General features: G+C 52.2%; 11 protein-coding genes across 11 annotated transcripts; 6 read left to right on the top strand and 5 right to left on the bottom strand.

Annotated features, from left to right (window-relative positions):
• Positions 1-417: 417 nt before the first annotated feature.
• On the top strand, positions 418-2,145 carry Pdw03_1266 (Major facilitator superfamily domain, general substrate transporter; the record flags this gene model as incomplete). Its single annotated transcript, XM_066099859.1, has 6 exons — positions 418-542; positions 594-931; positions 987-1,157; positions 1,216-1,612; positions 1,668-1,820; positions 1,872-2,145. The coding sequence occupies 6 exons, from the start codon at positions 418-420 to the stop codon at positions 2,143-2,145; spliced, it is 1,458 nt and encodes a 485-aa protein (XP_065957586.1).
• Positions 2,146-2,773: 628 nt separating this feature from the next.
• Positions 2,774-3,926, top strand: Pdw03_1265 (Zinc-binding alcohol dehydrogenase, putative; the record flags this gene model as incomplete). Its single annotated transcript, XM_014679759.1, has 2 exons — positions 2,774-2,950; positions 3,021-3,926. 2 exons carry the CDS (start codon positions 2,774-2,776, stop codon positions 3,924-3,926), a joined length of 1,083 nt encoding a protein of 360 aa, XP_014535245.1.
• Positions 3,927-6,840: 2,914 nt separating this feature from the next.
• Pdw03_1264 (MacR) lies at positions 6,841-9,692 on the top strand (the record flags this gene model as incomplete). The annotated part of the gene is made up of 3 exons (XM_066099858.1): positions 6,841-7,446; positions 7,540-8,729; positions 8,906-9,692. The coding sequence occupies 3 exons, from the start codon at positions 6,841-6,843 to the stop codon at positions 9,690-9,692; spliced, it is 2,583 nt and encodes an 860-aa protein (XP_065957585.1).
• A 478-nt stretch (positions 9,693-10,170) lies between these two features.
• Positions 10,171-11,640, bottom strand: Pdw03_1263 (Cytochrome P450; the record flags this gene model as incomplete). Its single annotated transcript, XM_014679761.1, has 1 exon — positions 10,171-11,640. One exon carries the CDS (start codon positions 11,638-11,640, stop codon positions 10,171-10,173), a length of 1,470 nt encoding a protein of 489 aa, XP_014535247.1.
• A 1,648-nt stretch (positions 11,641-13,288) lies between these two features.
• Pdw03_1262 (UbiA-like prenyltransferase, putative) lies at positions 13,289-14,303 on the bottom strand (the record flags this gene model as incomplete). The annotated part of the gene is made up of 2 exons (XM_014679764.2): positions 13,289-14,018; positions 14,074-14,303. The coding sequence occupies 2 exons, from the start codon at positions 14,301-14,303 to the stop codon at positions 13,289-13,291; spliced, it is 960 nt and encodes a 319-aa protein (XP_014535250.2).
• Positions 14,304-14,775: 472 nt separating this feature from the next.
• Pdw03_1261 (Nonribosomal peptide synthetase 7) lies at positions 14,776-20,133 on the top strand (the record flags this gene model as incomplete). Its single annotated transcript, XM_014679765.1, has 1 exon — positions 14,776-20,133. The coding sequence occupies one exon, from the start codon at positions 14,776-14,778 to the stop codon at positions 20,131-20,133; it is 5,358 nt and encodes a 1,785-aa protein (XP_014535251.1).
• Positions 20,134-20,329: 196 nt separating this feature from the next.
• Pdw03_1260 (Cytochrome P450, E-class, group I) lies at positions 20,330-22,170 on the bottom strand (the record flags this gene model as incomplete). The annotated part of the gene is made up of 6 exons (XM_014679766.1): positions 20,330-20,489; positions 20,545-20,825; positions 20,910-21,230; positions 21,290-21,498; positions 21,558-21,970; positions 22,022-22,170. 6 exons carry the CDS (start codon positions 22,168-22,170, stop codon positions 20,330-20,332), a joined length of 1,533 nt encoding a protein of 510 aa, XP_014535252.1.
• A 240-nt stretch (positions 22,171-22,410) lies between these two features.
• Pdw03_1259 (MacI) lies at positions 22,411-23,682 on the top strand (the record flags this gene model as incomplete). Its single annotated transcript, XM_014679767.1, has 1 exon — positions 22,411-23,682. The coding sequence occupies one exon, from the start codon at positions 22,411-22,413 to the stop codon at positions 23,680-23,682; it is 1,272 nt and encodes a 423-aa protein (XP_014535253.1).
• Positions 23,683-23,870: 188 nt separating this feature from the next.
• On the bottom strand, positions 23,871-24,933 carry Pdw03_1258 (Short-chain dehydrogenase/reductase SDR; the record flags this gene model as incomplete). The annotated part of the gene is made up of 2 exons (XM_014679768.1): positions 23,871-23,982; positions 24,053-24,933. The coding sequence occupies 2 exons, from the start codon at positions 24,931-24,933 to the stop codon at positions 23,871-23,873; spliced, it is 993 nt and encodes a 330-aa protein (XP_014535254.1).
• A 438-nt stretch (positions 24,934-25,371) lies between these two features.
• Pdw03_1257 (MacE) lies at positions 25,372-26,205 on the top strand (the record flags this gene model as incomplete). The annotated part of the gene is made up of 2 exons (XM_014679769.1): positions 25,372-25,866; positions 25,918-26,205. The coding sequence occupies 2 exons, from the start codon at positions 25,372-25,374 to the stop codon at positions 26,203-26,205; spliced, it is 783 nt and encodes a 260-aa protein (XP_014535255.1).
• A 444-nt stretch (positions 26,206-26,649) lies between these two features.
• Pdw03_1256 (MacJ) lies at positions 26,650-27,228 on the bottom strand (the record flags this gene model as incomplete). The annotated part of the gene is made up of 1 exon (XM_014679770.1): positions 26,650-27,228. One exon carries the CDS (start codon positions 27,226-27,228, stop codon positions 26,650-26,652), a length of 579 nt encoding a protein of 192 aa, XP_014535256.1.
• Between the last annotated feature and the right edge of the window lie 393 nt (positions 27,229-27,621).

The following is a 27,621-nucleotide window of genomic DNA, read 5'->3' as shown; positions in this document are numbered from 1 at the left end:
TTTGAACGAAATGTCCATGATAGGCGCTATAGACGCGGAAAGGTCAGCCGGCAACGTGGCTCTAGACTTTTGAAATAACAGCCATAACAGCCATCGTTAAAGTCAAAGAAAGAGCCCCTCAAAAAGAAAGACAGAACCAATCTCCGTCTCCATCGTAAAACGAATCCCCAAACCTGAACCCTCGGCGAATCCCGTCAGAGACATCGTGATTGCGCCATATCTCCCCGTGTCGCGACATCCTCAAAAAAAAAATACCCACATGCATTGTCATTTCGAGCTGTTCAGTAGAAGGTCTTGGTGTCTCCCGATTTTTCTTTCTATAAGAGTGGTCCATCATCCGTATTCCTGTAAATTCACCTATCGATCATACTTCCTGTTTGAGATCTCTTTGAGATTTTTCCAGGTCTGAAGCACAAGATGGCAGATCAAGATTTCTTCGATGAGAAACACAAAATAGGCGAGCAGATCATTACTTCACCTAGTGAGTCTGTTCATGGTATCGTCAAAGACTGGGATACCGAAGAATCGGCCGTTCGACGGAAGTACGTATAGTTCTGAGCACGATAAACATCTCACTCACACAATCCCCTTAGAATCGACTTCATCCTCCTTCCTATTCTCGCAGGCGCCTTCTTCGCCTTGCAAATGGATCGCGGCAATATCAGTGCCGTTTTGACGTCGACAATCACCAAAGATCTCCATATCACAACAAACCAAATAAATATCGGATCACAACTGCTCTCCGCGGGGATTGTTCTTTCAGAGATCCCCTCGAATATCATCCTGCAGCGAATAGGACCTCGTGTCTGGTTGTCAGGTCAATTGTTCGCTTGGGGGTTGGTGGCAACCTTCCAGGCCTTTGTAAAGTCGTTCCCCGCGTACCTGGTTACGAGAATTTTGTTGGGATTCTGTGAGGGTGGCTTTATTCCTGGTATGGATATCGATGGAGATCTGTTGTGCTAGATCATCGGACTAACGCTCTGCAGGCGCTCTATACTATCTCTCCACTTGGTACAAAAAGGATGAGACCAGTCTTCGTACCAGTCTTTTCTTCTATGGGCAGATGTTCGCATCGGCTACATCGAGCTTGATATCTGCCGGTCTGCTTCAGCTGAATGGCACCCATGGGATGGAGGGATGGAGATGGATCTTTCTTGGTAAGTCCGGATCAGAGCATACAGTCTACCAGCCGAGCTCGTCTAACAAACATTCCAGTCGAGGGCTTGATCACCCTGTTTATCGCAATCGTCTTCACTCTCCTTGTGCCCCCAGCTGCCGGAGACGGACGTCCATTAATCTCCTTCGGTCGCTGGAGCTACTTCACGGAGCGCGAGTCACATATCATTCGCAACCGCGTTCTGCTAGATGACCCCCTCAAAGCCAAGGGCCACATCCAGATTTCGGGATCGGATATCTGGCAGACCGTCAAGCAGCCGCGCATCTTGCAACATGTGTTTGTAACTTTGGTCTCGATGACTGGCTTCAATGGGTTGACCCAATACACACCCAGCATGATCAAAGGGCTCGGATTCGGGGCCGTCCGGGCGAACGCCTTGGCTTCGGTTCCGGTCTACTGTAGCATGATCTGGCTGATTGTCTTGTCTTTGGCGGCGTGAGTCTTTGCGATGACCATTTGGACAGGTGAAACAGATTCTAACTACTCCCAGTGACAAAACGAGACACCGGGGTCCCTTTGTGCTCTTGGCGATCACTTGGAATGTGATTTCCTACGCTTGTCTTCGGACAAGTAGCCCCCACGCTTCGAGGTGGCACCGGTATGGTGTGATTGCCGTTGCGAACATCTCTTATTGCAGCATGCAGTACGTTCCTCTCCTCCCGTATCCATATCTCGCTCTGACCCAGAATACTAGTATCCTCAATGTCGGCTGGCTGTCATTCTACTGCCGCACACCCCAGGAACGTAGCGTTGCCCTGGCGTTGGTCATCATGGCTGCTAACTGTGCCGGTATCGCTGGCTCGCAGATTTTTCGCACTTCCGACGCCCCGAGGTATTTGCATGGTCTCACTGCCATCTGCTCTATTGCGGGTGCCTCATGGGTTCTTGCTTTAGTGCTTTGTGTTCAGTATTATTTCCGCCGGCAAAAAGCGGGTTCTTCGGGTCATGGAGGGGAGGCGAAAGCTTGATGACAGTGGCGATCAATGAATAATTGTGAATTATTATGAATTATTATGACGATTCCCCACTAGTATAAAACATGTCCTCGAATCACAATCCGTTCCGTTCTCTTCTGAAACATCCTTTCCAAAAAAAATCACCCTAACCAGATATACGCACGATGCCGGGCATAAGCCGGCATAATAAACCAGGGGCTTTGCGTTTTTAAGTCCGATCTCAGGGGATGTGAGAAAGCGTTTTACATCCCCGGGGAAATCAAATCGCTTAAAAATGGAGATTCGACGGAGTACATCTGACAGGATCTGATTCTCAACCTTCCTCCTCCAGCGGTTCCTGGGCTTGTTCGCCTCCAGTGGAAATTTCGTCGCCGGAAATAACGTAGGTTAAGGCCGTGATTACCGCCCACTCCAGGACAATCCAAGATTGTCCACTCGGGCCAAGTGGACCTTCTCTTCACCTCACTGACCACGTCGCCACAAATTGAAATTTGCAAAACCCTCCGAGGCGGAGCCGAATCTCTCCGCGTGAATGGTTTAAAAGAAATCGAGGACCCTGCAGGAATAAAATTGTAGATCATCTCCATTGAATCCAGGGAATCCCCATCTTAATACCCATTTTATACCTTATCATCCGATTATGTCTTCCACCGATTACAAGTTCGAAGGCTGGGTAGGCCTCAGCCCCGAAGCCGCCCAGGGGAAGATGGTCTGGCAGGAATTCGAGCCTAAGCCCTGGGAGGAAACCGACATCGATATCAAGGTCACTCACTGTGGTGTCTGTGGCTCGGATTTGCACACTCTGCGCAGTGGTTGGGTAGGTCGCAACCCCCTTGAACATGATCGGGGTGGAATGACGTTGCTAACGCCGGGCTCCGTTCCCCTAGGGACCCACCAACTACCCTTGCTGCGTCGGCCACGAGGTTGTCGGCATTGCCGTCCGCGTCGGATCCCAGGCCGTGGGAGATATTAAGATCGGTGACCGTGTCGGTGTTGGCGCGCAGAGCGGCTCGTGTCAGAACAAGGATGGAGACTGTGAATCCTGCGCCGCGGGTCTCGAACAACACTGCAGCAAGATGGTCGGCACGTATAACGGGATTTACCCCAACGGTGGCAAGTCGTACGGTGGTTACTCCACATACAACCGCTCTCCTTCGCACTTCGTGATCAAGATCCCGGATGCCATCTCCTCTGCCGACGCGGCCCCTATGCTCTGCGGTGGAATCACTACCTACTCGCCCCTCAAGCGGAACGGCTGTGGCCCCGGAAAGACCGTTGGAGTCGTTGGCATTGGCGGTCTGGGTCACTTTGCTATTTTGTTCGCCAAGGCTCTCGGTGCTGACCGCGTCGTCGCTATCTCCCGCAAGTCTGATAAGAAGGAGGATGCGCTCAAGCTGGGTGCGGATGAGTTCATCGCTACCGGTGAGGAGGAGGACTGGGCCACCCACCACGCTAGCTCTCTCGACTTGATCATCTCCACTGCCTCCTCTTCCAAGATGCCTATTGTTCAGTACTGTGGACTTCTGCGCCTCCACGGTACCTTCATCCAGCTCGGTGTCCCCGAGGATGGTGCTCTGGAGATCCCGGCTTTCGTGCTTATTGCTAAGGCTCTCAAGATCGGTGGCTCATTGATCGGAAGCCCAGGTGAGATCCGGGAAATGTTGGAGTTGGCTGCTGCCCAGGGCGTCAAGCCTTGGATTCAGGAGTGTCCCATGAAGGATGCCAACCAGGCCATCGTTAAAATGGAAAACGGCGATGCTCGTTACCGCTACGTTCTCACAAACGAGCAATAAATGCGATCCACAATGAATGACTGATGAAGCTGGGGAGTTGTGTCCACGTGATGAGCGTTCAATGTATAGAAGCAGTTAGATTTGGAGCGAAATTCAACAAAAGACGTATCTTCATCCTTGCAGGATGTCCAGACAGGAGTCTATTAAAGGAGATGTAGAAATGTAACCCGATGGGAATTTGATCCTGTTTGCCGCCAGGGTCCTCGTTCGGCAAGTCATCGGGCCTTGTCCATGTCGTCGCTTACTAATCGATTGGAATTCTCCCGAGGTCTCCCCACAGGGCGAGTCTCTCTTGGAGAGGATGTGTCTCGATGCCTTCATTCGAAACGAGAACAAGGATCGCCATTCCACTCTCTGCAGGAACTTTTAGTCAATCCTTTTTCGGTGATACTCCTCTCTCTTGAGACAGAGAGATCTACATCAGAATGGCACTGTGCTTGCCGCGGTGCGGATCTATGTTGTCATTCAGGGTCATCTGGACAGACATAAATCCGACTGCGATCACATGAGACAGATAAATTGTTATTCACCATCTCCAGCCGACCTCTGCCTGTTCTTCCTATTTCCTAACCTTTTGGCTGTTTACCATAAAGGTCCCCTGCCAGAGGGTATTAGGAATCCTGTCAACTAGAACAGCGTTGAATTGGATTACTGGTAGATTTTCTATGATGCATTTCAAACGGGAAAAATGGATGGAAGGCTGTTCATGTCTTTAAACCACGAATCTGGGTCCCTAAGTGATACCATCCAGTTAGTGATTCTTGAAGCGCATCATCAGAACAACTCGGTGGAAAACGATTACATTCCTTTTGATGCAAATACAATGATAGTATGTATGCAGGTAAAACAGTATTCAATTGGATGGACGGGGAGAGAGAGAAGGTGAGAGTGGAAGGAAGACTGTTTAGTTGGTCTATCCTACATGTGATGCCTGAGGCATCCAACACCTTTCCTACGATTCAAGATGAATGCTGTGGTCGGTGCCAAATTATGGCTCCTTCAACGATGACGCTAAGATACAACGACCCTTGCTGTGCTATACTTGAACTTCCATATGATTGCGACCATCTAAATCGTGTGAGTATGCTCCAAGGGTGACACTCTCTTTGGCGGAGAGCGATGCCTGTAAGGGCCTGGGGTATGACTAAGGATATTACTAAGCAGAGTAGTCATCTGACGTAGCTATGCCATCACAACATGATCATCTTTACTACCACGAGCTTATTCCGTAACAATGCCTGACGAAAGGGGTGAAGATGATCTGGATCCAGTGGGGGTGGTTTTGGAGAGACCACTGATCACTCTTTACCAAGTTCAATTGCAGGGTTCTCAATACTGGACTCTCTAAATTGGGTCCTCTAGGTAGACTGCAGATATGCAATCGTCACAAGGAACAACATGCCCGCGAGGTCCAATAGCAGGGTGGAAGTAGATAAGACAAACTGTGGCAGGTGACATGAAGTCACAAACAAGAACGAGATGCTGACAACCATATGGCCCTGCAAGAGTCACTGGACCTTCCTCACCTCAAAACCCCCGATGATGCTACCAGCGAGTGGCATCCCGCTCGACAAGGAGGGTTGACTGGACCGGGGCCGGCGAAAAAGCCGGTTGCTAAAATACCAAAAAGGGCACCCGTGTCGACCACCTCAGCGGCCTGGAGGCGAAGAGGGTGTCATCCAAAAGGGCATGACCGGCAAGAAAGACTGCCCCCACCGATGGGCTCGCGTTTGACCACGTCATCGGTAATGAGAAGCGATGCAGCTTCCATCGAGATAGCCCCATGGGGACCCGCTGGTGGACAGTCAGCACCAGCCAGATGTTGGGGAATGACTTGATTCGATGATTGCCATGTTGCAATCCCAGCTGTGGGACATCCATGTGAACATCAAGCACTTGCAGGAAAAAATTGGCCCCATTGAAGATCCCATCAAGGGATTCGAAACCACCCGGGTTGGGGGCTTGGAGGTAACCCTATTTACATCTGCAAGTATCCTCTAGCTACGGGGAAACTTGCGTGTCAGCAATGGAAATCGCAATCTAAGTATCCTTTTAAGATGAGTTCTGGAATCGGGTGATTCGCCAGAACTCCAAATTATCCCCATGAGCCGAGCAGCTGCGAGTCTCAGCCAAGCCGAGCGTTCCCTCATGAAGATACAAAGGTTCTCGTTCTGCCGAGTATACTCCGTACAGCCCCTAGATCCAAGGTCCCAGCGCTCATGCAGGCGTCAGAAGCATCATGTACAATTGTACTGCGGATTGGCTACGGCCATTGGCTCCTGGCCTTGAGATTTGCTTTTGGGAGGACGTGTCGCCACTAGCAGAAGCTCCTGTCTTCAGTTCTCTACATGGCGATCCTTTATCTCGCGCATGACCCCGACCGGGAATTTCAAATTGAATCATTCTGTTCGATCATCCATTTCCTCTCGTAATTGACGTACATGCCACCGTTCCACCACTCCCTTATGTTAAGCCGCGGCAGATACAGGTCTTCCCTGGGGACGGGGAAACCATTGGATCTATGCACATCTCCCTTTTTTTTTTTTTTTTCAATGATAGCCTATTCATGTTGGAATTCACTCGAAGTAAGTACTATATACTATAAACCCTATCATCACGATGACTACTATGCGCAGGCCATGAAGACATGGATAGCCTCGAAGGTTTTCTATTATGGATGTGAAGAATACAGCTCTTTTGTTTTTAATATCTCTTGCTCATTTGATCCTGATTTTCTGTTTCTGTTAAACCACTTGGACTCAAATATTAGCACTTGGGAATGATTGGTGAGAAAACTCCCAGGTCATCCAATGGGGCTACATCGATCATCTCTGCAACAAACTAAGATGATTCCAATATAAAGCCATCACCCCCCTCCCACGAGGACGCTACCAATTATCTCCCCGTTGGAACGATGTCCTTATCCGAACGCCGCCAGATCAAGAAACCCCGATTATCGCTCAGCTGCATCGTCTGTCGACGACGCAAGGTTCGCTGCGGTCGCGAACAGCCAGAATGTGCCAACTGTGTGCGCATGAAAGAGAATTGTGTCTACAGGGCCATGATCCGTGATGAGTCCACCGGCCGTGTACGACAAGTGTCGCCGCAAGACAGAGATTCCAGAGATTCCAGAGATACTACAGACACGACAGACACTACAGACACGACAGATGCCCGCCCAGAGCTGCCGTGGCCCCATTGGGGCCGAGAGGCCCATGCGCCACATCCCCATCAACATTCTAGACCTCGTCCTCAGTTCTCCTCCAATCCTAGTCCGTCCCCACATCGACAAGAGCCATATCCAACAGTCCCTTCATGGGAAGAGGCGATTCAACTCCCCAGGTGTCGCGATGCGAAGGTTCCGCAAATTGGTAGCTCCGCAACCCGGGATCCTTCCCCTGTGCCATCAACAAATGATTTCTCGACCCTGGATCCTATCTGCCGCGATCATTTGAGTATACGACGAGGTGGCCGTGTGAGATATATTGGTTGGAATTTCTGGGGGTTCGTGGCTGGAAAGGTGAGTCTGACTTCAAAACAGAAGCAACGGCAAGCTGGGACCGAATATGTCCCTTGGAAAGAAGATGGCTGACCGCAGTTGATCTTCCTGTAGGAGAAGCTGACCGATGATTTCTTTGACGAAAACCAGCACGCCCAACCGGATCTTCCCCTTCCCCATATTTCCTCTGTGGGCATGTTTAATCTCCTACGGTCGCTACCCACCAAGCCCGTGAGCGATGCCCTGCTGGAGGCATTCTTTCTTGCCGTGTGGCCGCTTGTTCCACTGGTACACCCGCCTTCCCTACAGACAGATTATGATGTGTTCTGGGATTGGTGTCGGAACAGCGAGAGCGCTTTACCCTCCGCTGAACTTCGTGATGATCCTACCTTTATCTGCCTTCTCTTCGCAGTCCTCTATTGTGGCGCATCTGCCGCGCCCGCTGCCAGCTGGACAGATACCAACCTGCAGGGTCTACAGAAGGAGACTACAGTGAGCCACCTTAAGTCGGCATATATGACGAGTCTTTCCCTATGTCAGCATATGGAACATCCAACATCAAATACGCTAGTTGCAAATTTGCTGACTACACCGTTCATGGACCGGCCTTTCGAGCCCATGCTGAGGATGATTCACGTGAGCACGACGGTGCGCATTGCCCAAACAATGGGCTTACATCGGGAGGGAACATGGTCTGCGCTGAGTGATGTCGATAAAGAAATCCGACGTCGGATTTGGTGGCACATTGTTTGGCTCGATGTGCAGTCGAGTATCTCCACAGGGCTGACCCCCTGTTGCGAGAGCGAGGCCTGGGAGGCCGTGAGCATGGTTGATTCTCACTGCGAAGGGTCCAGCGATATCCCTACCAGGCTTTCCCCGCGCACAGACTCTGTAACCAATCGACCATCGGTGGCCATTCTTTACGCGATCGGACGTTATCAGACTGCTCGATTACAAGCGAGGATTTTGGCGCACCTGCAGAGTGCGCAGGCCCCAATTCTGGCGGGTTTTGGTGAGCTGGTCACAGATGCCAAGGAGCTTCTGCGGAAGATCGACGCACTTATCGCGCGCATTCCTACGCAGGGAATCCCGGAAAGGGGGTACATCCCATCCCGTTTGGCTAATGCATCGCCATCCACACATCCCTCGTTATACAAGGATGATGCAAGCCAGCCAACCGTGTTTGCGGCATGGACTCGAATTATGCTAACATTGCTGAAATCGGAAACAGCCATTTTGCTGCAGAAACCATTTCTGCCACCCCCAGATAGTTCCGATGCGCAATCACGCAAGTCTTGGACCAGGTATGCTCCGTTTCGCTCGATCTCTCCTCCCTCTCACGCATAATCCATTGCATCTTCCGCTGTATATCCGCTTCATCCAGCAAATTCTGTCTAAATTGAGTTATGATGGATTCATATTCATCCACAACCACTGGAGTGTTATTACAGACTTGTTGACACGCGATTTGACCCTCCAGCATGGCGCAGCTCTGCGTGAATTACTTGCGTATCTACCTGCAGCTGTATCAAGCACCTGCGTTCTCCCCATACGTGTGGTTCTGCTCCAGCCACTATGGGCCTCTTCAATGCGTCTTTATCGCCCTAATTTATCTGCATTCCTTCCAGAAGTCTGGAGAGACTGTGCTGGCGCGATACTGCGTTGATGAGCTTATACATCACAGCGTAGCCCAATTTTCAGCTCCAGATTCCTCCTTGACGAAGACTAGCTCTAACGATACCGATTCCAATCCGAGCAAGACGCGGATGCCATTGGCTATCCAGGTTCTCGTTGACCTGCACAAACACCTCGACTCCTCCCTCGGGGCTGAAGACCGGCTCCCGCTGTCATTGGACATGATTGAGTGTCAGGCCCGCTGTCCTGCGTTGCCCCGTACCAAGGCGTCAGAGTTCCGCGCGACTCCCCACCAGCCCTCTTCCGGTGCATCATCTTCCACGAATCGCACCAACAATTGTGAAACCCCATCCATGACCACAGGACCTCCTCCAGTGGTTGCTGGTCACACACCAGGCCCGCCGAACAACGGTTTAATCGACGGGAGTGACTCGGGCTTAGACATGGACTTCCTTGCTACGATTTCCGATCTCGACGCCTGGTCTTCGTCATTGATTCTGGAACCCGACAATCTTCTCGCACTTCCTGATAATATGACGCCTGATCATGCTGTAATCACCGGGTTACGCCCACACAGTCCAACATCTGGTCGCCGTGGCCCGCATGAAGGCCTCGATTTCCCAGTGCAATAGCGCTGTTATGATGCGTGGTCTTCTTTTTGTTTTACCTTTTCTTGTCGTAGGAAAAAACAAAACAAAATTATTTTTAAAAACTTGTTGATTCTATGAGCAAAATTGGTAGACCTGCTTCGTCCAGTTACATGATTTGACCTGATTCCACAAGATCCGGACCCTACGCGATCCAGCAGGATTCATCATTCATCCTTTACAGATTGGGCTACTGCACAACAAGGCACAAATTTTGCGAGATGGCACATGCATACAGGCGCATCCAAACACCCTAAAACGGCCATTTCCTTCACACCTGCAGCCTTCCAATCAGATTCCACGAATCAAATCCGCTCAAAACTCCGTGTGACGTGCTCGCCATCACCTTCACGGTCCTCACACTACGTGAGCCAAAGCATAGTGTATACCCCGCCATCGGCCGAACCATCTGCAGTCAGCCTTGTTCCAGCAGTGCCTGGATCTTCGCGCTTGGCGTTGCCGCTTAGGGGGTGGCATACTGACAAAGGATCTCCGACTCGACCTGCGCAAACTCACGAAGAATAGTCTCGGTCCTCGCAGCGGACCGAGGAGAAATTCTACACTTGAATGCCCGCGGACAAACCAGAAATCCCTCAGTGTACCCCGTACTCGGGTCGGTGTCGATGGCGATTGCCTCCCCCGACTCATTGAGCTCCGGCTGGAACTGAAATCCCCATAGCAGCTTCGCCGCTCCCAGGAACATGCTGCGCTCCGATAGGTGGATCCCTGGGCAGAGCCGTCGTCCAGCCCCGTAGATGAAGTGATCCCGCTGCATGTAGTCCGGCGAGGCGGCATAGTCCGACGCCAGGCGATGTCGCCCTTCATAATGACTAGGATCGAAGCGATCAGGATTGGGGAAGACACATTCGTCGTGGTGGAGGCCCCACACGTTCAGAAACACCGTTGATCCCTTTGGTAGGAGATACCCATTGACCCAGTCATCTTGACTGAGGGCATGCGGGAATGAGAGTGGCGTCACCGGCCGCCAACGCATCGTCTCTTTGACAATCATGGTGATGTACGATAAATGGCCGAAATCTGCCCATGTCGGGGATCGGTCTTCACCACAGACAGTGTCGATCTCGATGCGTGCCCGCTCTTGTACTTCGGGATGCTGCACCAGTGCCTGAATCATTACCAGGAGCATTGTGGACCCGGTATCGGATCCACCCTCCATCATAACGCCACCGAGGAAGTCGACCTGGTTGTCAGTGAGGTTTTCCTTCTCCTGCAGGTCGAGTACGTGGTCGATGAACGTGCGGGCTCGGCTTTGCGAGCCCTGGTCGGCCTTTCGTCGTGCCTCGACCGCCCGTCGTCGGAAGGACCCGTACAACGCTTTCATGCCGCTGCCCACCTCTACCGACCGATCAACCCAGTTGCCCAGCCACCGCTGAGGGACCCATTTGAGCCCCGGGAAGATATCAACCGGTGGCGTCGCTCCAGTCTCCATCACCTTGGACCATCGCTCCATGATCTCGTAGAGTTCCTGCATATGTGGTGTATCCCACGACGGGGTCCGAATCCCATACAACAGACTCATGATGATACTGTTGGTGGTACGTTTGGTATGCATCATATGTTTCTCTGGATACAGGAGGAAGTCACGCATCATCTGTGTGTGCTCTGCTTCGAGGAGCTTGACATGCTCATTTTCGCACATGCTCGCCTTGAAGTGCTGATGCACTGTCTTCCGAAATAGCCGCCAGGTTTCCTTGTTGTCCATAACGAGGAGATGGTCACCGCCAGTGATGAGGTTCTGTCCGACATAACAGGTTGGTCGGGAGCTGTATAGGGCACTGCGTTTGTCAAGCAGTTCCTTGACCAGACCTCGATCGGTGATCACGACGGCAGTGGCTGGGCCAATACGGAAGCTGTAGAGACCCCCATAGATTTTGGCCCATTCGGTGAATCTTTCAATTTTAGAAGGGAGCATAGTTCATTCGGTAGAGGAAGAACCAACTTTTGATGTGCACGCACACGCGGGATCTGGTGGATGTTGCCGATAAGAGGGAGGCCCGGGGGTCCTACACTTCATCAGTTTGGAATGTTCTTCCTTGATGAAAATCGAAAGATCAATGGGACAAGTACCCGGTGGGACCTTGCGCTGTGTTCTCCAACTGTTCAGAATAGATTGGACAAGGAGCAGTGCTAGACCTAGCGCAGTCAGAGTAGCTATACAAAAACCCGCCATGATGGTTGATCAACCATTTCAATCCAACCCACGGAGTTCTATTTTAAATAAAGACGGTGCGAAGGCCCTAAAGGGATCTTAGTGTGTAGAATGGCAGGGATATGATCATCACAGGTAGTCAAGTCGGCCGACCAAGTATGTTTGGATGTTTGCATGAGAGACTGTCTTGACCGAGATGACACAACTTGAGGCTATTTATGTCTCGCAAGAGGTTTTGATTCGACAGGTCTTGTCAGACTTTGTGGCTTTTCTCTTGGAGATCCAAGTAGCCCTAACACTGATCTCACGCACATCCTTCCATGTCTACAAGCCTTGAATAACGACCCATCTCTCTCTCTCTCTCTCTCTCTCGCGACCCAGGTAGCTATCTATCTATTGCCTAGCTTTGCAAAGTATCTCGTTATTCCCCTCAATCCGGAAATGTGGAAATCACTCTACTTCAGCACATGTCCGGTCTTTGCAAACCTGTTCTTGCAGACCTATAACTCCAAGTTCCCCTCGTTTCCAGGAAGCGCGAGATCACGATAAAAGTCCCTAGCCTGCTCCAGGAAGGTCTCAGGGGATAGTTTGATTAGTCCCGTATCGTAGAGTATAATTGCAGCCCGAGTAGCGCGAATAGGCTGTGTTCCGCCTACGTGAGACAGAAGAATCTTCACATCGGAGTTCTTGGAGATAGTCCCTGAGAGAATCAGATCGACGGCTGTTCGGCCTGTCTCGCGCGGATAAGCAACGATAGGCTGGGGTAGCTTAGAATTGGCCATTCCAGGCTTGCTCCGAGCATCCGGGGTGGTGTTTGTTGGATGGATGAAGACTACTGGCCTTTCGGTGGTTCAGTTCTTCTCAAAGCAACGCAAAAGCCGGATGACCGAGGTACCCCGTTCCACTATACTGAGCGTACAATGTGATATCCCGCCAGCAGGGAGTGTGTCTATAGCATAGGCGAGTTCCTCAATGGTCAAAGGGATGATTTCAGTTGTCAGATGCGGGAGGCTGGCGAAGAAACCGAACTGATTCGGATTTTTTCTTGGGGAAAGTTGCCTTGGACACTTATTTCTCGGGCAAGAGTAGCCGAATCTACTGGAGAATCGGATAGGATAGAGGTGCCCGGTGTGTTCAGAGTAGATGGATCTAGTGTATATCGGAATACTTATGTAGAAGATTGAATAGGAATTAGTTGTAACATACATGTCGATAACAAGTTTGTATTGCTTTAAACCCAACGATTCATCTGTACGGCCGAGTAAGAACGAGATCGATTAAGCTCGGCCGAAGGACATGTAGGCAGAGTAAGACCTGGAAGTTTGGAGCTAAATACCAGTTCAGTCAATGTGACGATCACCTAAGACCCTGGAGCTCAATGGCACACTTGTCCAGTCTTGTGCTCCGTCCTCTAACGCAGCTCCATCCTGAGATTTGCCACGGAAACATCATATACGTGTACCACAAAGAGCTCCAACAAAGACACACCGGTCAAATACAAGCCCAGCTTGATATTCGACTTGAAAACACGGCCGCCTGAGTGTCGATCTTTTAGGTCCAATGACGAGATGTGCCACGGCACACTCACCATCCATACACCAAGTCCCAGCACCCAAAAGATGAGCGACATATCCGCCCACAGTGCGGTGATAGCAAAAAGCAATACCTGTAGAATCCCTAGAGCGGCCAGAAGGATCTGAACATTCTTTCCCATCAAGACTGCGAGTGACTTTACGCCGATCTTCTCGTCGTCCGGACGATCCTGCGTCGCATAGAAGAGATCAAAGTAAACAACCCACGAGGCTGTAGCTAAGAATAAAGGAAGTGCCTCATCCAGGTTCTCCAGATCTCCAGTAATTCCCACCCATCCGGGGAACACAGCGCCGCCAATTATCGCTCCCAGGATCACTTGCGGGAATGGCATGATGCGCTTCATGAACGGGTAGATGGTGCTCAGCACCCATACGGGAATGAAGCCCGCTGTGACGACCGGGCCCAATGTGCTCCAAGTAACAGCGAGTGTGATCGGCAACCAGCAGATGAAAGCTAAAATGCCCTCAGAGGTGGTGATCATCCCAGCTGGCAGAGGGCGGACCTTGCATCGCTCGACATGTTTATCGAGTTTTTGGTCGCAGAGATCGCTAACACACTTGTCAGTAGGAGAAAGACACGCCGTGAGTTTTTGTTCATACATACTTGAAGGTACAAAATGCGCAATGTGTAGATGTCACGCTAGCCCAAATTCCGAAGATTAAACGGAGGAATGGCGCCAGTTCCAGCGAGGTATTTCGCATACCGGCGGCCACACATGCCCCCCAGATGGCGGGATACCAACATAGCCAGGCTTCACGGGTGTGTAGCCGGGCCAGCTCCCATATACCGCGAGGCATATTGCGCTGGGAATTTGGGGTAATAGAGTCATTCATAGTGATGATCGTGTTCGGAAGACCGCCTCAATGAATGAAGTTATGCACATTAAACGATCCTTATAGAAGACAAAAGACTTCATACTCGCTGTCGTCAAAGATGAATTTCAAAGCACTGTCTCTGCATTAGCCGGGGCGCTCGGAGTCGGTCTCATTTGGCCGAATCGCTCAGACATCGTGTAGGGACAGGAGGAATATCCCACCTCGGCCGATAGCTGACCACTCAAGTTCATTTTTATGTCGCCAGAGAGTCACACCGGCCGATCGTGATCCAGTGAATCAGATCAAGGACTGTGAGAAGTTCTAATAGGTGTCAGACGAAGCATAGAAGTATAAACAGGGCAATGCCGAGGAATCTTCGCATTGATATACAGAGAGAGCTTTACGTAGTTGTATTCACTGCGAGGAGGATTGAGATCTTCAGATCAACTTATTTCACCGTATATCATCAGTGTCAACAACACACAGCACAATGATTGCTTCAACCAGCAGCACAGAGGGCCTCACCATAGCCGAGGGTTCCAATGATAGCAAAGGCACAACGACTCCGGTGACTAGCGCTGAGGACGCTGAAATGCAAGATGATCTCCGCCAGAATGACAGGCATGACGATATTGCTATAATAGGCATGGCGTGTCGGGTCCCAGGAGACGTGAAGTCCCCCTCCGCATTGTGGCAGTTCCTTCTCGAGAAAAGTGATGCTTCAGGCGACATACCCTCCTGGCGCTGGGATCCCTATCGACAACGTCATCCTCGAAACGCGGCGATATTAGCGCAAACAACAGCTAAGGGCTACTTCCTCAACGACATTGACCAGTTTGATGCTGCCTTCTTCGCAATCTCCCCGCGCGAGGCGGAGCAGATGGATCCCCAGCAACGAATTGCCCTCGAGGTTGCCTGGGAGGCCTTGGAGGATGCAGGCATCTCTCCATCCCGCCTCGCGGGTTCAAATACATCCGTCTACATGGGTGTCAACTCCGATGATTATGCCAAGCTGGTCTTGGAAGACCTTCCCGATGTCGGGGCTCATATGGGCGTTGGCACGGCCTACTGTGGCATTCCTAGTCGTATATCCTATCTGCTGGATCTGATGGGTCCTAGCGTTGCACTGGATGCGGCCTGTGCATCATCACTGGTCGCCGTACACCATGCTCGACAGGCTATCCGCGCGGGCGAGACCGATCTAGCCATCGCAGGTGGTGTCAACGCGCTACTGGGACCCGGGTTAACCCGTGTGCTGGATGAAGCGGGAGCTATCTCCACGGATGGAAAGTGTCGGTCCTTCGACGAATCCGCTAGCGGGTACGGCCGAGGCGAAGGAGCGGGTGTGGTCATCCTAAAGCGTCTGGATAAAGCCCTGACGGATGGCGATCAGGTATTGGCCGTGCTCAAGGGCAGTGCGGTGGCCTCAGATGGCAAAACGCTTGGAATCATGGCCCCTAACGCCCGAGCACAGCTTCTCGTCGCCCAAAAGGCGCTCAATGAGGCGAAGGTGACGCCTGACTCCATCAACTATATTGAGGCCCATGCCACTTCTACATCACTGGGCGACCCAACAGAAATTAGTGCTCTAGCCGAGGTATACGGAGTGCAATCTGGACGGCATCCATGCGAGCCGTGTTATATCGGTTCCATCAAGCCCAACATTGGCCATTTGGAAGCTGGTGCTGGTGTCATGGGTCTCATCAAGGCCGTGCTTGTGCTCCGCCATGGCCAAGTGCCCCCGCAGGCTAATCTGCAGACGTTGAACGGTAAAATCGCATGGAAGGAGAGCTTCCTATGCCCGGCCCGCGAACTGGTGACATTATCCAATGGCCACCCATCACGGCCGTTGCGGGCGGCCGTAGCATCCTACGGATACAGCGGCACGGTATCCCATGCGATTATCGAAGCCTTTGAAGGGAGATCCCTGTTTGCCGAGCGACTAAGCCTGATCCCGGACAAAGATGCTACGCCGGTCCTCCTTCTCTTATCCGTGCCGCAAGCAAACCGAATCTGTACAACAGCCGGGGGCCTTAGCCAATGGTTGCGCGACACTGATGGAGCGGTATCCCTGGCGACAGTCGCGTCCACGCTGTCGCAGCGCCGCGCGCATCATCGCTTTCGCCATGCCATCGTCGCTGATTCTGTCGCAAACGCCATCGCTACACTCGATGATCTGGCCAAGGATGTGCCGAATCGATGGGTGATCAACAACCGTATTGGAACCGAGGCAGCCAAGGGCTCAGTCTGGGTGTTCTCGGGCCATGGTGCGCAGTGGCCAGACATGGGTCGCGAATTATACCACTCTAGCCCGGTATTTGAGGAAGTCGTGCGCAACCTGGAGCCGATTATTCAAGCCGAGTTAGGGTTCTCCGCGATTGAAAGCCTACACGTCGGCTATCCAGAGCGCACTGATTTTATCCAGGCGATTACATTCCTCATGCATCTAGGAATTGCCGCCGTCCTCGAAGCAGAGTCCGGTCCTCCTACCGCTGTCGTGGGTCATTCCCTGGGCGAGGCCGCCGCGGCAGTCATCTCTGGGGCTCTGACCTGGCAAGAAGGAGCTGTCGTGGTATGTCGGCGAGCGCGTCTTTACCGCGAGCTCATGGGACAAGGTGCCATGGCCCTGGTTCGCCTGCCGGCATCTGACGCTCGTGCTCGTATGGCCACGCACCAAGGCGCGTCCGTCGCAATCGAGGCGTCCCCAACCGCATGCGTGGTGTCCGGCACCGTTGACGCAGTCCACAAGTTGTCCGAACAATGGTGTGAAGAAGGCATTGAGGTGCGTGCTGTCGCCACAGATGTGCCCTTTCATACATCGCTGCTGGAAAAGCTGGCAGGTCCCCTCCGCGACGCGTTGAAGGACGAGCTCCACCCTCAGGTGCCGCATCGGACGCTGTATTCGACTTCGCTCTTGGATCCACGCTCAGAGGTACCTCGCGATGCGGAATACTGGGTGATGAATATGGTCCAACCTGTCCTACTACAGTCGACAGTGGCGGCGCTGGTGGACGATGGATTCCGCGCATTTGTGGAGGTGGCGAGTCATCCCATCATAACGCATTCGATCATTGAGACCATCAGCGAGCAAACGCCGGACCGGTTTATCGCGACACCCACAATGGTGCGTAACCAGCAGGCACGAAAGAGCATCTTGGCCGCCGTGGGCCGTTTGCATTGCTTCGGCTGCGCGGTAAAACCCATAGATCTTGACCCGACTGCGCAATGGAGTTCTTCAGTACCCGGTACTATTTGGCATCATCAGCCATTCTATCGCGCTGTGAGCAGGATGACAGCTGCACAACTGGTGCCGACTCACAAGCCAGCCGCCAATGACTTACTGGGGACTCGCACCGCGCTGTGGGGAACGGACGAGGTACTTTATCAAACCCGCCTCGAGGAAGACAATCGGCCATTTCCTGGACGTCACCCACTCCACGGGTCAGAGATCGTCCCTGCCGCTGTGCTTTTGCGCACATTCCTGCGCGCTCTGTCCCCCAGGAGTGTAGAGAAAGTGTCGCTTCAGGTGCCTGTAGTTGTGTCTCCGGCTCGCCAGATCCAGATCCGGCATGATACGCACAACATTACTATAACTTCTCGCCTAGAGGAGTCGACAAGCAATGAAGATGGGTCATGGCTTGTCAATACCACCGCGACCGTGGGCGCGGCTGATGCTGCACCCTCAGTCAGCCATATCAACATAGTGGAGATCGGGAAAAGACTGCCACAGAAACTGACAAATAGCTTTTCGATAGACTACCTCGCCTCTGTAGGCGTTTCTGCCATGGGATTCCCATGGCGGGTAGCGCACCACGTGGCCAGCGACAACGAGATGCTGGCCAGGGTAGACGCCAATTTGGACAGCCTGCCCGGCATGGATGATCTTTTGACATCCGTCATGGATGCAGCAACCTCCATCGCGTCCACCCTTTGGCGCCGTGAGCCTCGACTTCGTATGCCCACAACAGTCCGTCGTGTCGTCGCCGTTGACGTGTCCACCCCCCGTGTCGTGTACATCTACTGCACCAAGGCACAATCCTCCGTCGACGCAGCTGACGTGATTATCAGCGCTGAGGATGGGAGCGTGCTAGTGGAGATTCAGGGTATGGCCTTTGCCGGTGTCGAGGGCGAGTCGTTATCGCGAAAAAGTACCTCTGGTCTGGTGCACCAAATCAGCTGGCCGCCAGCCGCGCTGGTTGAGGAGCCGCTGAAATTCTCCCACATCGCATTCCTGACACCAGATGCCACCAACACCCACGTGGGAATTTACCAGGGACAGCTTGAGAGCAGCGGTCTATCTACCTCTATTCATCAGCATGCCTCCGACTTGCCCTTGACAACTCATTCGTCTCTGGCGGTTGTCTACCTTCCTCAAGTCACCGATCAAATCTTCGAGACTGCTATCAACACCTGCAACGACCTCGTTTCAGCAGCGCAGATAATTCTATCCCTCTCAAATAGAACCCCCGTACGTCTCTTTGCCCTAACCTGCGAAGCCAACATAGGCCACAGCGCCCTCACTGGCCTCGGTCGGATTCTGCACACCGAACACCCCGAGATCTGGGGCAGCCTCATCGATCTTGACGATCCTTTGGTCTTCCCGCTCATGGCAATGCGTTACGTGCGTAACGCCGATGTCATCAAGATCCAGGATGGGGTCCCACGCACCGCTCGCCTCCGCCCGCTCCGCCCCACCCCGCCCCACCCTACCGCCGGACCCGCGGCTCTCACATTCTCCCCGGCATCCACATATCTAATTACCGGCGGACTTGGCTGTCTCGGCCTCTCCGTAGCCCATTGGATGGTCAGTAAAGGTGCGAGACGTATCCTGCTGTTATCTCGTCGCTCTCTACCGCCGCGCTCCACCTGGACCGCCTCGCACAACCCCGAAGTCCAGTCCATTGTCCAAAGAATCCTCTCTCTTGAACGCCTCGGTGCTACAATCCATTCCCTAGCCATCGACCTTTCCCATCCGTGTGCGGTTTCCAGCCTTCGTTCGGCTCTCGCCATTCTCAACCTTCCACCCGTTGCCGGCGTCGTTCACGCCGCTGGTATCCTCCACGACCAGCTCATCGAGCAAATCACCCCCGAAGCATTCGAAGCTGTCCTCGCGCCAAAAATCGCAGGTGCTTTGGCGCTGCACGCCGTCTTCCCTCCCAGCTCCCCCGGGCTGAACTTCTTCGTCCTCTTCTCTTCTTGTGGCCAACTCCTGGGATTCCCGGGTCAGGCGTCATATGCAAGTGGAAATTCATTCTTGGACGCTTTGGCACGATTACGCAGAAGGGAGGGTGATAATTCCATCTCTCTTCTTTGGACATCTTGGCGGGGCATGGGTATGGGAGCTAGTTCCAATGGAGCCCTTGAGGCGGAACTGCATGCCCGTGGTATCACGGATGTGACTCCTGACGAGGCGTTCCGGGCTTGGAGTTTGATCTCGGCCAGTGAGGGTGCCGACCATGGAGTGGTTCTTCGTGCTCGACCGCTTGAATCCGGGGAGCCTCTGCCACATGTGATTCTGAGAGATATTGTAACGAGGAAAGAACAGGTTGCCGATGGGGTAACTGGGGAGGTAGTCCAACAGAGGAAGAAGTTGACTGGTACCGAATTGGCTGAGTATTTGCGTTACGCTGTGAAAAAGTGCGTGTCGACAACATTGTCGATCCCGGAGGATGAGGTAGATGAGACAGTCGCGTTGCCGGAAATGGGCATGGATTCTGTTTTGACGGTCAATTTCCGGATGAGCTTGCAGCAGACACTGACGGTGGGTGTTGGACCAACGTTGGTGTGGAAGTATCCTACGGTGCATCATCTGGTAGAATATTTCTGCCGAGTTTTTGAGGAAATGTAGTTCCAAGATTGTTTTGTCAAGTGAATGGATATGCTGTCTTTTACTTAGATGAACCTTGCAAAACAGATCTAGAAGTGTGATCACCGACTATGTACATGTAGACATGCGGTCTCATACAGACATATCAATCGGGTCTACACATAGAAAACATAGATCATCGACAATGAAAACAAATCAGGGATAGCTTCATCTACAACTAGTCCTCTCGCCGCTTTGTAAATGCCAGAAACTCTCCATGAAACTGTGGCACGACCATATCATCCCATTTCATATCTTCCACGGTTGTTCCCACCAAGTCCAAATCAAACCGTCGCACAATGTACGCGATAGCCATGTACATCTCCATATATGCAAGGCTTCATCACGTATTCGTTAGTCACGTTCCTTTTTTGGAGCAAGAAAGGCACGTACTTGATTCCCAGGCAAGACCGACTCCCTCGTGAAAAAGGCACCAGGAATTTAGCTCTCTCCGTTGTCACCTCCGATCCCTGCAGCCACCGCTCTGGATCAAAGACACGGGGATTTTCAAAGAGAGTCTCGTTGTAGTGAATATGATAAATGGCCATTCCAACCCGGGTTCCCGCGGGGATGAATCGGCCGTCCGGAAGACGAACGCCGCCTGGAGGAACGAGACGAGGAGTGCGGGAGGCTGCGGGAGAAGAGTATCGGAGACCTTCTTTTATCACTGCGGTCTATTTTGTGTCCTATCAGCGTTACTGGGAATGGGTGACTGGATGTGCTCCCTTCGGAGCGAGAAAGGGGAGAGAAAAACGAACAAGATATGGCAGCGCCTCAAGCTGAAGGTATGAGACATGGGTATCAGGCGTCGGCATGACTGTTTTTAGCTCCGCTAGGAGATGGTCATGGACGTCACGGTTATTAAAGATATTGAATATGGTAACTGTGTTGGCAATTCCGGTAGTGTCGTCCCCAGCGGAGATCATGGTAAGAAGCTCATCACGGAGACCCTGTTTGTCAGGGACTGCATAGCCCTTCTCGGGAATTGGAATGAGCAAACGCTCCATGAGAGTGGGGAAGGTTGGAGTTTTTCCCTTTGCCGCCGCAGCAAGATACTCATCAATGCGACGAGCGGCGAACTGGACAGAATGAATCAGCACCGATGGATTTGCTGGGGGAATTAATAGTTAGAGCTCACCCGTTCCAACTCGTGGCCCATCTCAACAGAATGTGAGATGCGTTTTACGATCCAAAGTGGCAGCAGGTTGAGCAGTCGCACAAAGGGAAAAGCCTTGATGACATGTAGACTAGGGAGGTATTGCTGGAAGACTCGCACCTGGAGTGACTTGAACTCTGGATCAGAGAGGGCGTCGAGGGATTGACCGAAGGCAAACTGAGACACCATGTCTAGGCCATTCGATTAGATCAAAGATGTGATATGATTAGGATATGAAGAGGATGCATACCCATTGCCAACGACTTTAAAGCCCATTCCATCGAGACAGGCTTTCCCTGAGAAAAAAGCTCATCAAATCGCTTGGAGCAGTAATCAACATGGTCCATGAGCATTGGTTCTAGACTGAGGATGTTCTTCTTGGAGAACAGGGGCTCTAGTGGTGCTCTTCGCTGCTTGTGCCGCACCGGGTCACTCTCGGCCAGCGTGCTCGACGGCGCTCCCAGGACCTTATGCATCGATGGATCTTTGTAGTACCGACTACCTGGTCGATACAACTCGTGGTAGAAGGCTGGATCGTAGATATGGATCTCATTTGGACCCATGCGCAATGCAGGCCCCAGGCGCTTATGCATCTCTTCGAGCTTGAACAACGTCTGGCCTTTGTTGCCGGGTTTGAGGCCGATATTCCAGTAGGCTTCCCAACTGCAGTATATGATCAGCAAAATGGCCTCGGATATAAGAGCGAGTACGCACTATTCCCCCACAGCTGCCCATGGTGAGCCTGGAAACCCGGACAAAGGACTAAAGAAGATCAGATAGACAGCACGGATGATTTGGTAAAGAGCAAAGATGCTCGCGGCAATGAGCCAGAGGTTCACAGGAAGCACAGAAACCAAAGCCATTGCTGTGTGGAATTGGCCATAAATGATACAGACCTCTTGTTATCCAAATATTGGTTTATCGATCGAGTTCTATTTAACGAAACTTGCGCGTTGCTTCTTTCCCGATCGGCCGAATACTGTGCAGCCCCGATGGCCAACAGCACCGAGGACAGAACAGCCACATAAACATCGGCCAGGGGGGTTAAATTCTCCAACTTCTCTAAAATCCGTCTCAAGTTGGTCAAAATCACTGTGTCCCGGATGTCCATGGCGTTGGAAAAAACTCAGTCATTTTCTCTCGACAGCGGACACTATACAGCCCTGGCCTTCGTCCTCGCCGTCTGCATCCCACAGGTCCCCCATGGGACTGCAATCCGCTATGGAGTATTCCTTCTCCAGATCACTTGCGCAGCACTGGCATTTCTTGCTCCCCCACCTCCAGTTATAGACCGGGCCTTCCTCTACTCGTCGGGTGTGCTCATGGGCAACCTGCTGTTTCGCTACTTTGACCGACTTTACACGACCGTCCCCGAGAAGACATTCCACCGTGTCATCAAGCATCAAATCCCCGAAGACGCAGCCAGGCTTTCAGTATCTGAGCGTCTTGTCTGGGCGCTGGAACTTTTCAGCGTTACCCGTGGGATCGGCTGGAATTGGCGCGTCGGCGGCATTCCCAAGTCTCCAACGCCAACAACCAGGGGTCAATTCGCCGCATCCCAACTCATCAGATGGATTGCCATGTACACGGGTCTGCACCTCGTCAACGTGAGCTGTCAGCTCGTCTTGTCAAACCAGAAACCCACCACCTCATTCGCCGAACATTTGCAAACATACGCCCTCATAGTAGGTGGCTGCGTCATCACAATATACAGCCATTTCGCTATTGTCATACTTCCGCTCTCAGCTCTCTGTGTCGGTCTCCAAATTGGTCCTCACTCCTGGCAGGATGCTTCCTCATGGCCACCTAACTTCGCTGATATTCGCGAAGCATACAGCATTCGCCGCTTCTGGGGATACACCTGGCACCAGCAACTGCGACGACAGGCAGGTGCGCCCGGTGCATATATCCTCGGCTTGCTGCCAGATAGTGTAAGGATGTCTAAACGGACTTCGATTCGACTGGGGAGACGGTACTGGCTTCTCTTGATGAGCTTCGTCGTTTCGGGATTGATTCATGGGTGTGGGACCTACCAAGTGACACGAGCATTTGGCCTGCCATTCTCTGATGGTGGGGAACTACAATATTTTATGTTACAGGGAGTGGCCATCATGGCTGAGGATTTGTGTTGTTGGGGTTTGGGTATTGATGATCGGGGAGCAAAGCCTAGGTGGATGCGGCGGTGGGTAGGATATGCGACCACGTTGTCTTGGTATGTTTGGAGTCGCGTGTACTTGAAGGGCGTACCGGTGGCGCTGGCGATGGGTATTCACCATGAGGCAGGGGACTTATTCGCTGCGTTGGAACTGGTTCAACAGTCTGCTGCAGCGGTGCCGGGGAATTTCGTGGCGAGGGCATGGGAGTTGATACGGTGATTGGTTAGTATGAAGTTACTACTAGAAGTACAGGAGACAGGGGACAAGACATCTGATCGGAACATAACGAAAGAGTTGCTAGAATAGATTCGTGCTAGATACTGACGCCATAAAAGGGCTTACACTTCGATCAGGTAGACATTGATCAAAGAACCTGTCAAGCGCATAAAGAATACTCCCTGAATAGTCTACTTGAACTCAGCAGGAAGGGTCGTCAATCTGCCCATCTCGGCAATTGTCTCCTCCCACAGTTTCTTCTGAATCTCCTGGCCCACCGGTGACTGGATGAACGCCGTTTTGCTATTGGGAGGATGCATCAGCTAATTTGCAATAAACACCGTTGTTGGGAAAAGGGGAAGAGACGACATACTCAGAGATGGTTTTGTCGCCTAAGAACTTGCCATGAGACTCGGGGCCTACCACCAGCGCACTGTGCAGGATAATCCAGACGCCCACCTCAACAGGTCTGGCGCGAATCGACTTGACAACATTGATGATTAAACGCAAATGCAGGGGGAGAACATCACTCATGCCTGTGTTCACCATGCCTGGACACATCATGTTGAGGATGACTTTCTTGGGATCCAGCCGCGGCGCCAGACTGTACATGAACAACGCACAAAGTAGCTTCGAGTCCCCATAGCGCTGGAACGGGACAAAGAACTCTTCCTTGTCCATGTGCGCAAGTACACTTTCACCGGACTGGATGGGAACTTTCTTCTCGAGGCTTGAGGACTCGTGCGCACGACTGCCGACCCAGCTAATGCGTGCAGGAGAGCCAGTCTTCTCCGCACCCGCCTCGAGATACGGCAGGAGCTCGGCGATCAACAAGACGTTGGAGTAGTAATTGACTTGGGTGGTTCGGTCATGGCCGCTCGGGCTGCGTTCCAGCTTCAGCAGACCGATACCTGCATTCAGAATGAGGACATGAACCACCGGAATCTCTTCGCGGAGCTGCTTGGTGAAACGTTGTACACTCTCGTAATCATCCACGTCAAGTGCCATGACTTTGATGGTCGGGTTAGAATTGTGGGCTTGAATGCGACGGTCCTGGCGGAGGACAGTTGCGCAGGCCTCCCCCTTGGCGACATTGCGGACGGCCAAAATCACAGTCGAGGCGCGCAGTCGTAGTAGCTGTTTGGTCGTTTCCAGACCCATTCCAGCGCTAGCACCAGTAACAACGACGGTTTTATCCGTCAGGTCAATGCCGGTAGGCAAGGGGTCGATTTTCGACTGCAGGATGTTGACCATGATGGGGAGCTGAATCAGGAGGGAAGATAGGAGAATCGCCGTGAAGAGCAGAATAGATTGAAGGGAAGTAGGGATATGTAGGCAGTCATGCTCAGACCGCTTTCTCTTTCACCAGCTACCCTATGTTCATCCCTGAAGGTACTATCTTTGTTGGATTGTTCAGCACATCCCAAGTTGAGCTGACAAACAGCTTAACTGGGTGACTCAGCATTCGGCCGACAACCCTAAAAGGGAAGTTCAAAGGGGACGACACAACCTCGCCCGAATGAACACGACCGAATGTCATTCTCGTCTGATATCCAGTCAAGAAGTGAATCCTTCATGGGTTTCCTCGGGAATGCCTAGGGGATGACAAGGAATCACGAAGATGTAAAGTGAATAGATTATCCATTTTGGGCTTCTCTCCTCTCTCAGAACTACTTCCCTTTCAAGCTGGAAATGGCACCCTGCAAACCTCGGACCTTTACAGCCGGTCAGGATCCGCTCACCAAATTTGATGGAGCCATTTCAGTCCGTAATCTGCCCCGCCCCCCGGACCGTTTGTTTCTTTTTCACGGTGTCATGAGGCCAAATCATGGCATATATGCCAAGCTGATCGCCACTGGCCAAAAGCCCCCCACGCATTTCCACCCCTCGCAGTGGGAGTTCTTCCGCATTCTCCGTGGGAATCTTACCATCGAATTTAATGGGCGCGCCATTCACCGGACCTCCAGGCATGGCGAGCTAGCAGTACCTCCCTATACCCATCATGTCATTTATGGAACCCCGGGAACGGATATGAATGAGGTAGAGTTCGTCGTGAGTGCCAGTGATCCTGTTGCGGAAGAGGCGGGTGCCACTGTGATGGATCAGCCGTTCTTTGAGAATTGGTATGGGTACCAGGAGGATGTTTTTCAACGGGGAGAGAAATTGGATCTCGTGCAGGTGCTTTCGGTGCGCAAAATTGTTTCCACCAGCAACGATTCAGAAACTCACAGGGCATAGATGTTTGATGCTGGAGGCACGTATCTATCGCCACCGTGGTGGGTGCCCTTCCGCTCGTGGATCGGGCTATTTCTCGGCATCGTTGTGGGCCGGTGGATTGGTGGGCTGCTGGGTTATGCGCCCTTTTATCCCGAGTGGACGACCGACTGGGAGGCAGCCTGTAAGGTGATGCAACAGAGCCGGTTTCAACGTCGATTTGCGGATCCACAGGCACAGCTACGAGCACGAGAAAGGTTTCGTGGGCAGTTAGAAGAAGAGGCATCTGCCAGGGGGAAGAAGTCGGAGTAGCAACGTGGATGATGTTGTCACATATCGAGATAGACAGATACACCTCCACACATCTACTGGAATCTATGCACTGGAAGATGCAGCTAATCTGACAGATTGAGATCTACAGACTGGTACTTTAAATCGATTGTTGGACGTGATTGTTTTCACCATCACAACCAGGTGCAAATGATACATTATACGCCGTATCAGCGACTCTTTTTCGCCTCAATCTTCACTCGAGTGTCCAGTGGGTTCGCGAATCTATGAACATAGATGTAGACAACAGCATACACCACATCAGATCCGATACTACCCAGCAGCAAAAACTGCCCGTAAGGGGTCCACGCATATCCAAATCGCTCCGGCCAGTAATACACGCGCCAGAAAAAGCAACATGCAGCTGCAATAGTGCCCAACATTCTGGTCCACCTTCTCATGCTGTCAGTGCCGTATTTCAGTTGACTACACGGGGGATCCATCAACTGACCAAATTCCCCAAGAGTGACCGAGAGTATTTCCACGCGACAGGAGCTGTGCTATCGAGCTGAGATTTATAAGGACCTGCATGGGCCACGCAGTCATGAAAACGACCCTTCGACCGATGCTCGGGATGAACGTGGCAGCGATCGCCAGGTGCAGCCATAGACAGACCACACATCCAACCACGATTATACCGGCGAGATGCTGCGCCACCAGCGGTGACTGCTTCCAGGCGGATGGAGCCGATCGAACAATTGCGTAGAATAGGATGACGTCGACAATCATCCATTGTGCGAAGACAACCTGATTTAGCAGTCCTGGGCCGTAGATAAACCCGTAAACCGCTTCCCAGGTGATGTTCAAGCAGAGACAATGAAGAGGCATCGCGTAGGATCGATCCTTGAAGGCCTTTTTGGCCATCAGGATATACGAGATTGACCAGAGGATTCCTGAGATGGCCGTGAAGCCATCGGGTACAGACTTCGCATGCCAGTAGGGCGCTGGGGTGTTGTCGTAGTCGCGATTGGCGGCTGCCCATTCCTCGAGTGCGAAGAAGCCCATTTTGTTCAAATATCAAAGGTGACGAAGAAGTGAGAAGGGATGAGGATTTGGTTCTGTGTTTTTTGAATCGCTACATGCCATTGACAGCACATCGAGCGAAAGCTATGCCGGTCCGTCGGCCGAGCCAGGTCGGTAATCCGAGAGGCAAATCGCAAGCCAGGCACGAGAATCGATCGGTCCATCTTCGAATTTGGGCATGAGAAACATCGAGAAATGGAAGACCCGTCGGCCTTGCCTTCCATTTGTAATCGTGCGATGCATCCCAAGTCCCACCCGACATCGCAGTTCGCAGGTCCATAAAGGGCTGCGAACACGCATGAACTACAACCAGCCAACTCGCGGGTAGTAAAAATGGCCAAGATGTCCTCAGTAATAGGTGTCCTTATGGGGGCA

This window comes from Penicillium digitatum, chromosome 5 (genome assembly GCF_016767815.1).
Source record: "Penicillium digitatum chromosome 5, complete sequence".
Taxonomy (NCBI): Eukaryota; Fungi; Ascomycota; class Eurotiomycetes; order Eurotiales; family Aspergillaceae; genus Penicillium; species Penicillium digitatum.
This window is presented reverse-complemented; position numbering and strand designations above follow the sequence as displayed.